This window comes from Oryctolagus cuniculus, chromosome 17 (genome assembly GCF_051225735.1).
Source record: "Oryctolagus cuniculus isolate XC-2025 breed Fujian yellow rabbit chromosome 17, ASM5122573v1, whole genome shotgun sequence".
Lineage (NCBI taxonomy): Eukaryota > Metazoa > Chordata > Mammalia > Lagomorpha > Leporidae > Oryctolagus > Oryctolagus cuniculus.
In genome coordinates, this window is record NC_142883.1 from 40,985,517 (window position 1) to 41,000,977 (window position 15,461).

At 51.0% G+C, this 15,461-nt stretch overlaps 1 protein-coding gene across 2 annotated transcripts in view; it reads left to right on the plus strand.

Moving 5' to 3' along the window:
* Positions 1-15,461, plus strand: part of ASIC2 (acid sensing ion channel subunit 2) — a 1,136,817-nt gene that overhangs the window by 1,004,961 nt on the left and 116,395 nt on the right. For both annotated transcript variants that reach the window (XM_051824639.3, XM_017349088.4), the window contains exon 2: positions 14,035-14,185. In XM_051824639.3, coding sequence (XP_051680599.1) covers positions 14,035-14,185 — 151 coding nt within the window. The remainder of the gene's footprint in view (positions 1-14,034; positions 14,186-15,461) is intronic.

Below are 15,461 nucleotides of genomic sequence, written 5' to 3' on the forward strand. Positions count from 1 at the left end.
AAACTGTGTTCTTTCATGCCTCCTGCATGCACTTCTCGGGTCTGTGGCCCCTCTGCATGTGGCCTGCCTTCTCTAATCCCCAGTCTCCTGTGTAAATGGGACAGTGCCATCCATGTTGCAAATAGGAGAGCCCTTTGTCAGATCACTTTCACCAAGTCTGCCTCAACTTTTCTCTTCCTCTGAAGTTACCCAGGGATGTGCCTAGTACAGGGTATACATTAAGGAGGCACCCGCTTTTGAGTTAATGCAAGTACAGCCCCCAGAAGTGAGCACCTCCTTAAATCTCGTGGCCTGGGTCTTCATTTGCTCTATTCTCTCCATGGAGATCTTGGAGCAGGGGAGGGAAATGTGAGGGAGGGGGCGTGGGGAGAGGACACAGCTGTAGGGGTTGTAAATGTAGGTGCTGAAACCAGGCCCTGCAGCTTAACAGGCAGCCCTCGTTCCATGTGTCAGGAAAGCAATCTCAATAGAGGGCAAGCTTTGCCATTTAAATCACATCTGGTCAACCTCCAAGACCATCCACAGCAAGAAGTAGAACACAGGGACATTGTCGGAGGAGTTCCTGGAAAAGCTGAAGTGTTTTAATGGGAAAACATGAAACACTAAGAATGTGCCATGTGGGTAGTTACCTATCTGACCTTTGCTTGATCAGCTTTTAGAAGAAACCTGCTTTCTGCCCTAGCATTAATTGGAACATCTGCTTTTCCTCTGTAAACATCGTAAACCATCATTTGCTTTCCACTGACGCATGGCTTCAATGCAGCTCTGTATAATAATGCAAAAGCAACCCACAGCACCACAGAACACACTTCTGAGCCCCTGCTCTCCCCTGCCCCATCCCATCCGAGCAGGCCTGGTGCAAGGAGTGACATGTGCCATCTCAGGGTTGTTCGACAAGGAGACGTGCACCCAAGCCCTTGGGGTAGGTATTGGAAGGTGGGGAGAAAAATGAGTGTCAGCTGAGCAGAAATTTCCAGCCAGCCAGGGCTCTGTAAACTCCTTCTGCAGGAATACTCAGGGAATGTTCCAGGAAGGATTTTAAAAATATATTTCCCAAAAGAAACCTTTTATTTATGAAATACAAGCTTCATGCACTTCATAAGTACAACATAGGAATATAGTGATTCTTCCCAACACACCCACACTCCCACCCCTCCTCCTCCCTCTTCCATTCCTAGTCCCGTTCTCCACTAAGATTCATTTTCGATTAACTTTACACACAGAAGACCAACTCTATACTAAGTAAAGATTTCAACAATTTGTATCAAGAAAACTGAACAAGTTTTACAGTTAACTGATAATACATCTCATTGAGGACAGAGGTCCTGCATGGGAAGTGAGTGCACAGTGACTCTTGTTGTTAACAATTAACACTCTTATATATGATGTCAGTGATCACCCGAGGCTCTGGACATGAGCTGCCAAGTCTATGGAAGCCTTTTCAATCCACAAACTCTGTCAGTATTTAGACAAGCAAAGTGGAAGTTCTCTCCTCCCTTCAGAGAAAAGTACATCCTTCTTTGATGGTCCCTTCTTTCCACTGGGGTCTCACCCACCAAGGGCCTCCACGTAGAGCATTTCTTGCTTCAGTGTCTTGGCTTTCCATGCCTGAAATGCTCTTGTGGGCTTTTCAGCCAGACCAGAATGCCTTAAGGGCTGATTCTGAGGTCAGAGTGCTACGTAAAGTGATTGTCATTCTATGAGTCTGCTGTGTAGACTGCTTCCCATGCTGGAACATTCTCTCCCTTTTAATCCTATGTATTGTCATTACCAGACACTTAATCCCATCTATATGATCATGTTAACACTTAAGCCACGAGAAACCCAAGCAGGCTCATGTTCCTATAAATCCATCAGCTTCATGGAAGCAGGGAACAGGGCTGTAGTCACCAGGTGAGGCAGGCAGTTGTAAAGAGGATTTGTAACAGTACCACAGTTCTCTCCATTCTGGGGAGTTCAACTGTAGAGATTGTACATATAAGTGAAATTGTGTGGCATTTATCTTTCTGTATGTCTGGCTTATTTTACTTGGCATAATGTCCTCTGGATCTAGTCTTCATCCACTGGGCCACTTCCCAAATGACTGTAATAGCCAGGACTGGGTCAGGCCAAAGCCAGGAGCCGGGAACTCCATTGAAGTCTCTCATATGCATGGCAGGAACTCACATATTTGAGCCATTTCCTGCTACTTCATGGGTGTGTTAGCGAGGAACAGGGTTGAAAGCAGAACAGCTAGGACTTGAACCCACACCCAACAGGGGATGCAGTTGTCCCAAGTGTGGGGAGCAACTGACACTAGACTAAGTTACTGGAATTAAGACTTATTCTATGCATCTGCTCTCCCACAATATGGCGCTGAGAGGGAGCAAACAACCTCTACGCAGCTGCCTCATCAGTTTGATAAGCTGCAGGAGCTGATCCTGCTCCTAATTGGAGGAGAGCAGCGTGCTCGGCCTGTGGGCAGCAGAGCATGGATTGGTGGAAGAGGACTATAAAGGAGGAGAGAGACAACATGCACCAGGAACATCTGAGGAACATCTGAGCAGCCCCCGAGAGAGCCAGCCGGTAGTGTGCCACTCCTCCGTGGAAGCAGGGAAAGCGGCGGGGGCGGGCGTGGGGCCGCCACCCCTCCACGGAGGCAGGGGGCCAGCAGCTAACCTGGGACGGCATCGTTCCTCCGCGAGTGGGGGACTGGCAGCTAACCTGGGAAGGGCCGAGCAGACAAAAGAGCAGCGCAGGGTCCAGTGTCGTTCCTCTGCGAATGGGGGAGCGACACCAAGCAGCAGCTTAGCCAAAATACCTACCCCTATATGGAGCTTTTGTGTCTGTTCATCCACTGATGGACACTTAGACTGATTCCATGTCTTATGGCTATTGTGAATTGTTCTGCAGGAAACACGGGAGTACAGATATTTCTAGAACATATGATTTCCATTCATCTGGATAGATACCAGCAGTGGGATTGCTGGGTCATATGGTAATTTCATTTTTAGTTTTTGGGAGGCCCACCATACTTGTTTCCAGAGGAGCCGTATCGATCAATTCCTACCAAATGTACAAGGATCCCCTCTTCCCTAAATACTCGCCAAAACTTGCTATCTTTTGTCTTTTTGGTAACAACCCCTCTTGCAAGTGTGAGGTGTTATCTCCTTATGCTTTAATTCACATTTCCCTGATGCCTGGTAGTATTGAGCACTTTTCGTATGTTTGTTGGCCATTTGTAATGTTGGTTGCCAGAGGCTGGGCTGGGCAGGTGGACATGGAAAGGGGAGACACTGGTAAATGGATACAGAGCTTCAGTTAGGAGGAATCTGGGTAGTGATCCATTCCAACGCATGATGACTGTCGTTAATAATAATGCACTACATGTTTCAAATTTGCTGAAAGCATTGATTTTAAATGTTCTCAACCACAAAGAAATGATAAGTACATGAGGTGATGGATATGTTAATTAGCCTGATTTGATTATTCCACAATGTATACATGTATCAAAACATCACATTATGCTCCATGAATTTGTAAATTAAAAAATTGAAATCTTGGGAAAAAAACAACTTGTAATGGGAACCATGAACCCTGGAAATTACATCCTACCAGAGCTCAGAATTCAGAGCTCAGGTGCAGAATCCCTATTAGTAATAATAATATTAGCTGATTTTATTAAGTGAATATCCTCTCCAAGGCACTTGGAATCCAGTATCTCATGGGTAATCAGAACGCAGGCTAAGACGTGCCCTGTGCACGTGTCGGGCCTCGGGGCCACATCCCCAGTGTGTCTGCTGCCGTGTCTTGAGCAGTTCCTGCCTTCTGTCTGCTTTGCCTACAGATTAGAGCAGGTCTGGGCAGTGGGAATCATGGCCGTAGGATCAAAGCAGGGAGGCAGGCAGGCGAGAGGGCCAGAAATCTGGACATGGTAATGGACTGGGGGTGGCGTATGGCCACTCCTTCTCCTTCACTGTGGAACCCCGCCTGGATCTGCTCCCTGCAGCTCAGAAGGTGCTTATCACAGCGAGCCTTGCTCCCTAGAAAGGTGCTCTTTCCATTCAGCTGTCCTGGCCCAGTGTAGCTAGGTTTGGCTTGGTGACCTGTGAGCAGCAGGCAGATGGGAGAGCTGGATGTGGGGAGGAGTCCTTGGAGGGAATCAGATGCCAGCCTCTGTCAGTCACTGCATCTCTGCCTTAATAATTATCCACCATCTGAGAGCTAAGCTCCATTACTTATGGTGCACAGTGCCTGGCACACAGTCAGGCTATCTCCTGCCACAGTCTGTCGTCTTCTGCCCGTTCTGCCTGTCCCTTAGCAGAGCCTGTGGTTGTCAACCCACTGAGGGTGTCAGGTTCCAGAAATAGGAGAAAGAGTGAATGATGTGTGGATATGCAGGGCTCAGCAGGAAGCTGGAAGCAGGAGTTGTCATCACTGGTCTTCTTAAGAGCATTAACACGGCTTTGCTAAGACCAGAAACCCATTTAGGGGATCTGTCCCAGCCTGCTGAATACCACTGGCATCACCACTATCTCTAGGGGAAATTCTGCAATATTTCCCCAGGTGCCCACCAGCTGCTTCCTTCTGTGCACTGCTGCAGTGTCTGCACCCTGCCCTCATCATGCCTCAAGCCGTTCCTAAAGGGTACAGTCATCCATGTGCCCCCAAGACTGGTGCAGCACCTCAGATACACGAGGTGCTTCATAAATGCTCACTAAGTGAATGAAGGAGTAAGCCACAGATGTGGCCACAGATGGACCAAGACCTTAGACCCAATTTTCACAACCCAACAGCATCTGTTTTCCTCTCTGGCTCCTGGGGAACTTAGGCATGACCCAAACCACAAAGAGAAGTGCTCACCATCTGGGCTGGGGGTTCAAGACCCTCCGCAGCTCTTTTGATCTTTACAACAACTATTGGAAGGCACTTCTACCAGCATTTCCAAGACAAGGGATCAAGATGCAAACAGATAAAATGACTTCCCCAAATCAGTAGCAGGGACAGCTGGACTGGCTCCCAATACCCTGACTGATTTTCTTTCACCCAAACCTCCCATTAAGTGCTTAATACGTGCCAGGGGCTTGGCCAGGCCCTGGGAATCCAGAGATGAAAACAGCACAGTCTGCTGTCTGCAGGAGACAGACAATGGGGACTTCAGAGGAGCAGCCCCCATGATTGCATCCTGTTGGAAATCTCATCAGCTCAGATGCCTGCTACCCCCTGACCTAACCGTGCTGGAGTCCAGTGTAAGGGGCTGCTTGTTGGTGCCCCATGTCTCCTCTTCATCATCTCAAGTCAGATCCAGCTGGGATTGCCGTGGGAGCTGTTGGGAGCGGTTCACAGGCAGAGGCTGCTGTTTTGAACACCTTTTCGGGCATATGACTGGAACGCCTTGACGTTGCCCCTCTGATCTCACACCTCTTCCACCAAAAGAACATTTGCTCACAGAAGTGTTTGAATCCAAGGAAAATCCAGTATCCCCTGTGGTCCCCCTCTGTGCCATTTTCCGACTGATGGATTTGTAGTCTTCTGGTGCCCTGTTTTCTACAAGTTTTTTTTTGCTCACTCATGTCTTCCTGCATGGGCTGACAGTCTCTGGACAGTCATCCAGGAGAAAAGACCATGGCTGTGCTTCAGGCTTAGAGGCAGGGGGGCAAGAGGGCCTCTGCCTCATAGTAAAACCAGCCCAGAAAGTGTCACACCCCAGCAGCTGGGCTCTGGGACATGGAGTGGGCGAAGGGTCCCATTACCAGGATTGTAGACTCAACTAAGGCAGGGCCCTAACAATGCCCACATGTAAAGGGAAACATCAGGCAGACTGCTCTCCAGCTGGAGGACTTTGTGCAAGGTATGCAGCCTCACAGCCTCAGTTCGCTCGTCCACAGGTTGATCCTCCTGCATCAAAGGGCTGGGTGACCCTTAGGAGATAGATTGTTTCAGGCAATCCATCCACTCATATGAATGCTCAACAGCTATACCTCCTTCTTGTTCCTCCCAGGAAAAGCAGCGCTGTGAAAAAGATGGCGGGGAAGGGGTCCCTGAACAGAGGGGTTGCATTCTCCTGTGTCCTTCCTTCCCAAGAACAACACCCACCCCGTGATGGTGCTTTCATGGGCACTTGTAGGAATCACCTTGTTAATCTCCTGGTTAATCTCCAGCTCTCCTGCAGCTCTCTTGAAACATAACAGAGGCTCGGGAACTCCTGCTGTAGGAGCAGATGGTTGGCCAGCGGGCTTTTCTTAGGAACATTCCTTGCCTTCCAAGAGTGAACCTTCTAGGCAGCCTCCTTGCTCTTACTCCCTTGGCTGTAGTCTTTCCCGAGCATCTTAGTTGCGACATCAGACAAGCGAGGCGGATGTGTTCTCTTTGCTGGAAGTCTGATAACCCACCTGACGCACTCTCCCACTTTCCAGTTGTGTGAAATGTGCTTGAAAGAGGGATAAACAACACCAGCACAGTTAAATGGCTGGCATGTTATTTTGAAAACAGCCTAATGAGAAATTTCAGGAGCTCATTGAGAGGAAAGCTGAATCGACTCAGGGAAAGAAAAAGTCTTGAGTTTTAGAGGCGCTTCAGAGCAGTGCAATTTCATTTCCTTCAAGTGTAATAAGCAAGAAGAGACGAGAAACTCATTGCCTAGGAAAAGCCCTAAAGGTCAGGATTAATAAATAGGTTGGAAGGTTTGAAGCTTGCAGGCCATCGTGTGCGAGTAAGTGGATGTATCTACAGTTCCTGCAGGGACTTATACATAATTTATTTTCTTAAGTGGGTACACGGTGTAGGAGTGTTGTTTGCACTTTTAATTGGTCCAAAAAAACTGTGTCTCTGTGGGTATCGGTTGTTCTTAACTTCTCCCAGCAAGAAGTCTACTTTACCTGTAAGGCAGGTGCACCCACAGGTCACAGCAAGCCCCATGCTGGCCCGAGGGTGGCAGCAATTACCAGTCTCACTCTTACTCCTGGGTACAATGCCCTGGTCTAAGGGTCCCAGCCTTCACCTGCAGCCCCTGGTATGAGCAAACAGAAGGCTTTAGCCACCAAGTCACAGCCAGACTTCTTCCAAACAAGCTGTGTGACTCGAGGCAAGCCACCTCACCTCTCTGAACTCTAGACTCTCCGAGAAGTTTGAACAGGAAGGTTTTTGGTGCCTGGCTCTGAGCTGCGCTCCCTCCCAAACCCCCTTCATGTCAGCAAAGCACTGGTCTCACCTGTCTGCCGGGAGGAGGAAAGGGTCTGAACCATAGCTTCAAGGAGCAGAGAGCAGGGAGCACGGAGCACAGGCTTTGGAATTAGGCGAGGATAAATTTCACCCTGGCCTCTCCACTTCATCAGCCGTGACCTAGCTCAACCTCCTGGGCCTCAGTTTCCTTATCTGTAAAATGGTGATGATGTCACCAGCCTCATAGGACTGCGGTACCTTTAGAGATGGCCGATAATAAGTGACAGCACCGGAGGCCGCTGGGGAGGGCACCAAAGCTGGGCTGTGATCTCAGAGCTACCTTTAGGGTCACCAGGAGCACTGTGAGACCGGCTGCTCACTCTAGTGTCCGTGTTCCTCTAACTTTGTGCCAGCCTAAGAGAGGCGGTGTCCTCTATAGCAGGGACTGGTTATTATTCGCTTGCTGGAATTCAAGTGTCGATTTTCGAAGTGCGTCTCCTCCAGAATTCTGTGGCCTCCCAGTAATCTCGTCGGCTGCCCGGGGCTTCCGGCAGCGGACTTAACATTATTAGGGAATCGGCAGTGCGTGGCAGCTGGCTCTCTTCATTCTCCCTAGTTTGTTTACGACGAGCTTGGTGTTGTGTGAGCATAGCAGGACAGGACAGGAACCCCCAGTGCTCCTCTCCTCCAGTTTATCTCTGACCCCTCCCCCCACTGTCCCCTAAATACTTCACCTGTCTTCTGCTGAGCAGGGAAAACACGGATCCCCATATAGATTCATAAACAGTAAACATGTGGATTAGGGAATCTTCCCAACAAATCCACTTTCACCCTCTCCTTTAGGCCCTAAACCATGTGGCAAGATCATTTGGCCTGGCTTTCAGAGAGGACTCTGAAATTGCTGCATGTATTCAGGGTTACAGAATTCAGGAGCCAGAAGCTGCCTGGGTCCCTTCCCATCCAGCTCTAAAGCCCATTGTCCCTTCTTTTTTTAAAGATTTTATTTATTTATTTGAGAGGTAGAGTTACAGACAGAGGGAGAGACAAAGAGAAAGGTCTTCCATCCGCTGGTTCACTCCCCAAATGGCTGCAATGGTCGGATCTGTGCTGATCCAAAGCCAGGAGCCAGGTGCTTCTTCCTGGTCTTCCGTGTGGGTGCAGGGGCCCAACGACTTGGGCCATCTTCCACTGCTTTCCCAGGCCATAGCAGAGAGCTGGATTGGAAATAGAGCAGCTGGGACTGGAACCAGCACCCATATGGGATGCCAGCACTGCTGGCAGTAGCTTTATCTGCTACGCCAAAGCACTGGCTCCCCATTTTTTATTTAAAACATTTTTGGAAGGAAGAGACACAGATAGATGCATCCAGTTAGATGGCTCTCAACCGTTGATTCACTCCCCATATGGCACCAGTAGCCAAGGCTGGGCCAGGCCAAAGCCAAGAGCAGAAACTCAATCCAGGTCTCCACATGGGTGGTAGGGAGCCAAGCTACTTAACCCAACACCACTACCTCCCAGGGTGCACATTAGCAAGAGGCTGGAACCAGGGCTGGAACCAGGGTTCAAACCCGGCACTCCAGTGTGAGACGTGGGCGTCCTACACAGCAACTTAACCACTGCACCCAGTGCCCACCCTGTGGGACCCATTTCATAAACCACTCCCTCACTCTTGGAGATCTGCATTTGAAATCTGTGCCTTCTGCTTAATTCTTACAAGCCCAACGAGTACAATTCTAAACTCGTAGGAAGCCAGCATACCCATCCCTGCCATCCACAATGGAGCTGTCAGCTCTCCCAGGAAGGCAGGGGAATGCCTGGGAGAATGGCAGGTCTGGAGCAGCAGCGAGCTCAGCCCAACAGTCTGGACTTAAATAAATTGTATTTTCTGGCTGGGGGCAATAAGGCGTAAATTCGAAGCGTGTGCTCCACTTACACATCATTATGCCCCGAGAAGGGGAAGGAGAGCTGCATCTTGTCACACGTCTGTGGCAAAATTGCTCTGTGTGTAAATAGCTCTTCAGCCTTTGATGTTGAGCAGCGAGGAAAATAATCCTCGGAGCAGGGCTGGGCAGGAGCAGCAGGCTCAGCAGCCCCGGCCAGCAGCCGGCAATGCAGCCAGCGGACCCTCGGCCATCTCTGAGCCCCTTCCCCAGCACCCAGTCTACACAGGTAGACTGCCCCCTGCCGTCTGTTCCTCAAAGGATTATTTTCTCTAGTCCTCTCATGGAAAAGTAAGCAGAAATGCTTACATGCACTTAAGTGAGAAGCAGAGAAAGAGAAAGAGGAACAAGGTGTTTGCATGAAGTCTGGCTAGAACTAGGTGAGACCAGCCGATGCGGAGGGACGCCTCCCAGAGGTGAGTAGGGGGACACAAGGCAGTAGCATCTTGGAGTCTGTTCACTCATTGACTCATTCAAGAAGACACATAGTCCCTGACTTCTTGAAGCTTACACTCTAGTGGGAAGAGACATCTTCCAACAATAATCACACAACCATCAAGTTACACACTTTTTTTGAAAGAGGTCTCCCATCTGCTGGTTCACCTCCACCACCCCTGACTCAAATGCCCACAACAGCTGAACTGTGCCAGGTCAAAGCCAGGAGCCAGCCGGCGCCATGAATCACTAGGCTAATCCTCCACCTGCGGCACCGGCACCCCGGGTTCTAGTCCCGGTTGGGGCACCAGATTCTGTCCCAGTTGCTCCTCTTCCAGGCCAGCTCTCTGCTGTGGCCTGGCAGGGCAGTGGAGGATGGCCCGAGTGCTTGGGCCCTGCACCGGCATGGGAGACCAGGAGAAGCACCTGGCTCCTGGCTCCAGATCTGCCGTTTGGGAGGTGAACCAACGGCAAAGGGAGACCTTTCTCTCTCTCTCTCTCTCTCTCTCTCTCTGCCTGTCAAAAAAAAGCCAGGCGCCAAGAACTCATTCCAGGTCTGCAACATGAGTGGAAGGGACCCAAGTACTTGAGCCGTCGCTACTGCTTCCCAGGATGTGCATTACTTGAGCCGTCGCTACTGCTTCCCAGGGTGTGCATTAGCGGGAAGCTGGACTCCGGAGCAGAGGCAGGACTGGAACTTGGGCACTCTGATACAGGCTGCAGACATCCCGAATCAGGGCTTAGCCCTTACACCAAATGCCTGCTCCTAGTTACACACTCTGATGTGCTGGAAAGGAAAACTACAGGGAGTGTGAGGTTGTAACACCTGAAGCCCGATGTAGGAGGAGGCTGGGGTGATCAAGCCAGGCTCCTGGGAGGAAGTGGCTTTGCAGGAGCTGGCCAGGCAGAAGCAGTGGCCTGTGGAAAGACTCTGTGTGGAGAAGCTCGCTGCATATCCCAGGAACAGCAGAGGCCCACTGAGGCATGTGGATGAGGGAGAAAGGCCAATGGCCTGAGGACTGGAGGCTTCCTCCTAAATACACCAGGAAGCCACCACGGGATTTTAGGGCTCATCCTGGTGGCCCTGGCTCAATTGAGAACTTGGCCATCACAAAGCATCACTTAGCTAAAGTCACCCGTCAGCTCCCCAGCCCTGACCAACCCTGACCTGGGTCAGCTCACACCTGGTATATTTGTCAACCTGCCCAGCGGGAAGGGTGGGGAAAAGCAGATGAGTGTTCAGCTTCCAGGGGCCTTGGAGCATGAGGGGTGTGTCCCTGTTGGCTCCCTGTCTGCCCCTCCTCCACAGGGAAAGACGACAGCTCGAGAGGCTTCAGTTCTTCACCTGCTACATAGGGCAGACGCTCGGTCGGTGATGAAATTCACAGGTGGGGGAGACCTTGGCTATCCCCTAGATCTTCCATCTCTTCTCTAAGTGGGGAAACTGGGGGTGGCCCATATAATCAGGTCAGGATCCCTGCTGGACATGTCCTTGCTGTGTGACCTTGCAACAATCACTTCTCTCTCAGGTCTCTGTTTCCTTGTCTGCAAAGTCGGGGCGAACGAGGTGACCAGTCAGACCCCCTTGGGTTCTTAGGCTTTGTCATCGTCCTCTGGCCTCAGGGAGGGGTAGTGCCTTTACCCACATCCTCAGCATGTTTGGCAGAGCTGACTTCAGAAATAGACCTTGCAGTCTACTTCCAGCACAATATGCTAAATCCAAGGACCAAATGGTGGGGCAAGGGACACCAAGGGAGTTGGAACTTGGAAGAATCTGAAGCTAAGCTGAAATTTACTTTTCCTTACAAATGTCTTCATACAGATAGGGGAATTAATGGGATAAGCAGTTTTGGAGACAGGATATTTAGAGTGTCCACAGAGAAAAGCCATATTGGAGCCCCCCAGCAGTCGCTCCAGGTGTGTTCAACCCCTCTCCATGGCTGTGCTAACTATGAAATGCTCTTATCTGTTCGTTTCAGTGGTCCCTAAGAGCGTCTCTCCAGGGGACAAGTTTATTAGCCAAGTTCAATTGCAGTATGCAGTCATGATGATAAAACCCAGTTCTTTTAAAAACTTCATTTGTTATGAACTTTGTGGTACTTCCAGTGTTCTTCCCAGTGGGAAAGCAGAGAGTAAGGCCAGGCTGTTCTGCAGTGGGCAGCTGGCCAGGGACTCAGTGCTATCTTATATAGCAAAGAGTAGAATCTGGTGTTTTGCTAGTCCTTCCTACAAGTTCTGAAGGCAGCTAGTAGGTCTTATACTTCTTTACAGTCCCCATAATCCTTGCACATAGTAGGAGCATGTGAATATTGATTGGCTGATGGAAAAAGCAAGACAGGGGCATCCTATGTCCTGGACATGTCCCAATGACAAAGCCCCTGATGTCTCTCCCAGGACACACAGATACACACACACACACACACACACACACGGAAAATCAGGCAGATATGGATTTGAATCTCAACTTCTCTACTCGCTGGCTGTGTGATCTTGGGCAAGTTATGTCACCTGTCTGGGCCCTGGATCTCTCTGTACAGTGGGAAAAGCAATACCACCTGTGTCACAGTTGCAAGGGTTTAACCAGATAACATGGATGAGTGTCTAGCACAGTGTCTGGCACGTGGTGGGGTCCCTCTCCCTCGCTTCTTGCAGCCATTGAGATCTGCAGCTACTGATGCTCACTCCTGCTGTTTACCTGTCTCTGCACTGGAGCACTGGAAGCCAGCAGGCCTCCCCGTGGCCTCCCTGCTGCGGAATTGGCCAGTGCAATATAGCATGGTCATGGAGGTGGCCTGGGCCACAGTCTCAGTGGCTGCTGGAGTCCAGTGCAGTAGGCCTGGCTCCCTGCCAGCCAGTTTTGCCAGGTACATCTTGGCTTCAGCCTGAGGTTCCAAGCCAGTTATAAAATCACAAAAACCCATAGCATTTGTAGAAAGATTTTATAATTTTCCAAGTACTTTTGTGGGTATTATCTCAGTTGAGCCTCTTGGTAACCTAGAGAGGTAACAAAGGCAAGGGCTATTAGATCCCCATTTTATAAATCATTGAAGCTTGGAGGGTTTATTCCATTCACCCAAAGACATGTAACTAGTAAGTGGCACCCTCAAACTTTGGACAAAGTTCTGTTCCTTGTCCTGGTCGTTTCCCACACAGTCACTCTCCATCTTCATAGTCATGCTCTCATCAAGTCCCTACTGTGTGCCAGCAATGCACTCCTTGGCTGGGGTTCAGAAATGAGAGGCAGAGTCAAATTCAGGAGGGAGGCAGAATTGGTTATCAACAGCCACATGCAGTGGACATGTGGTGAAGGAGCAGGGAGAACGGTGAGGAGGGACAGTGGCCCAGCTTGGTCCAGTGTCTCAGGGAGGCTTCCTGAAGAAGACATGTGTCAGCCCAGCCTGGCAGAACAGCTAGAGGTTGCCCGGGCAGAGAGAAGGCAGCAGAAGCAGCAAACAGAAGACAATCATATGTCAGTCAGCAGGATGTAGCCCAGGGTGCTGCCAGTGCTTTGTTCTGACTCCACCCACTCATTCAGTCAACATATATATGTGGGGCACCTCCTATGCCAGGTGCATGCTAGCCACTAGGGATAGAAACCTCCGTGAGCAAGCAGACACAGTCCCTGGGCTTGTGCATTTACCTTCTGTTGGATGCCGGTGGACTTGGGTGGAAGGCAGTACTGTGGAAGGTAGGAGGCATTGGTGGGGTGCATCACAGAGGCTGAGTGTGGACGGTCTGGATTTTAGCATAAAGGGATTGGGGAGCTCTGACAGATTTCCAGTACAAGATTAACATGGTCAGGTTTGCCCTCAGAAAGAGTGAGCGATGACAGCTTAGAGGACGGACTGGAGAAGGTTGTCTGAAATCCGGGAGTCCAGCTAGGAAATCAGAGTGGCCCAGGCAAGAATCACTTGGCTCCTAATTACAGCAGTATGCAAGGAGAAAGGCTCCATTCAAGACACGTGGGTAGTGTTACAGTCTCGCTGGCTGGCTAGACGTGGAGGAGGAGAGGATGCTGATTCTGAGCCCTCAGCCAGTGGCAGTATTGCTCCCCAAGGCAGGAATGCAAGAGAATGGCCATGGGGTGGGGAAGCTGAGCGAGGAGGTGTGTCCTTCTGGCACCTGCTGAGCATCAGGGACCTGTGAGACACCTGAAGGGTGTTTGTCAGACACAGAGATCTGGTGTTTGGAGGCTGGGTGAGAGCTCAGGCCAGAGGAGTGGATTGGAGATGATGGTTAGTGTGTGGAAGTGGACAGGATATCCCAACGCGAGTCTACAGAGGGAGAGGAGACCAGATCCTATTCCACAAATCCCAAATGATGTCCAGATGTGTTCTTTGATCCCACTTGGCTAAAGTTGGGGTGTCAGCCAGAGTGAGAAATTTTTGGTCCCCAAAAAAGGTCGGTTGTGATGGGTTGTGGGGACTCTGGTCCACTCTGGCATTTCTGGGGTCTTACCAGTCTCTGGAGCCCAGCCTGAAGTCACCATGTGCTTCTCTCTCTCTCTTCTCTCCTTCAGGTGTTTACAAAATATGGGAAGTGTTACATGTTTAACTCAGGCGAGGACGGCAAGCCGCTGCTCACCACGGTCAAGGGAGGGACAGGCAACGGGCTGGAGATCATGCTGGACATTCAGCAGGATGAGTACCTGCCCATCTGGGGAGAAACAGGTGAGCAGTGCACAGCGACAGGGCGCTGGGAGGAGGCGGGCGGGGAGCAGCACCGACACCAAGACTGTTTCGGCTCAGGTGGACGGTCTGACCGGCTGCTCTTGGGCAAAGGGTGGGTGACATGGTGGCCGATGATAATGGAGCCCCTGGCACGGGCTGTGTTGCCCCTGGAGAGGGCGAGATGATGGGAGTATCGGAGAGGGAGGGCATGAGGGTAAGGGGAGGCCTGGAGAAGGTTTGAAGTAGGGCTGCTGGAGCAGATGAGTGGCCTGGTTTCAGGAGAAGGGGATAGGAGGCACCAGCATCTTCCTCTCCCAGCCTGATTATCCCAACCCAGCCAGCCGGTCCAAATGGGGAAAGAAAGCGGGCTCCTGCCCAGTGGGCTATGAACCATTGGAAAACCAAAGGCCTAGAACTGGGAGACCTGGTGCCTGCCTGTGTGAGCCCAGGGTGTGGGGTGGTAGGGACCCACACGTGTAGATACTAAAGCTGAGTTCTTGTGTTCATTGCTTATGCAGCAAACTCATGTACACTGTCTCGGGCTTTGCACCAAAGTAAGGAGATTCAGGTGAATCCTGGCAGTCTCACCCTGCCAGGAGCTTGAGCTGTCCCCACCAAGCATCATTTGCTTTAACCATTTCCTGTGAGGTTGGGTAGCTGGGGAAGGAGGAGGGGTTTGAAGCAGGAGCAGGGGTAGGGGCAGATGAAATGGGGCAGAGAAGAAACTAGCCAGTGCGTCGAGTCAGGTTTTCTGGAATGATGGGCATGTCTGCGCCATCCAGGGTTAGCTGCTAGCCCCTGTGGCTGCCGAAAAGCTAAGATTTTCCTATCCTTTCATTCCTGTTGATGTAAAACTGGGTGGCCACAGGGGCTAGCGGCTGTGCACCAGAGGGCAGCAGGTGCACCAGGGCACAGCCCCACATGGCTCTCTTGGCTTCTTGGGTTTCAGCCTTTGTGCCCACCTCCCAGATTCCTCTGGGGCCATCCTGCCTTCATCCCTGGCCTTCCTGTCCTCACTGCCTTGAGTGGCAGGCAGAGCTCCTTGTTCTGTCTGCTAGGGAGGGAGGCTGAGGTTAGGCAGCTTCCCTGAGGCCACCCCGTCAGTTCCCCATCTGCAGGCTGAGATGTCACTGAGCAATCGGCTGGTGCTTGGAGTCCCCTCAAAGCCGCTAGCCTCCCAGGCTGGGGGGAAAAGGGGGTAACCGGCACAGCCGCTGAAGGGCAAGAGGTGGGCTCTGGCAGGTGAGGGATGCTTGGGTGTGAAGTTGCCCTAGAA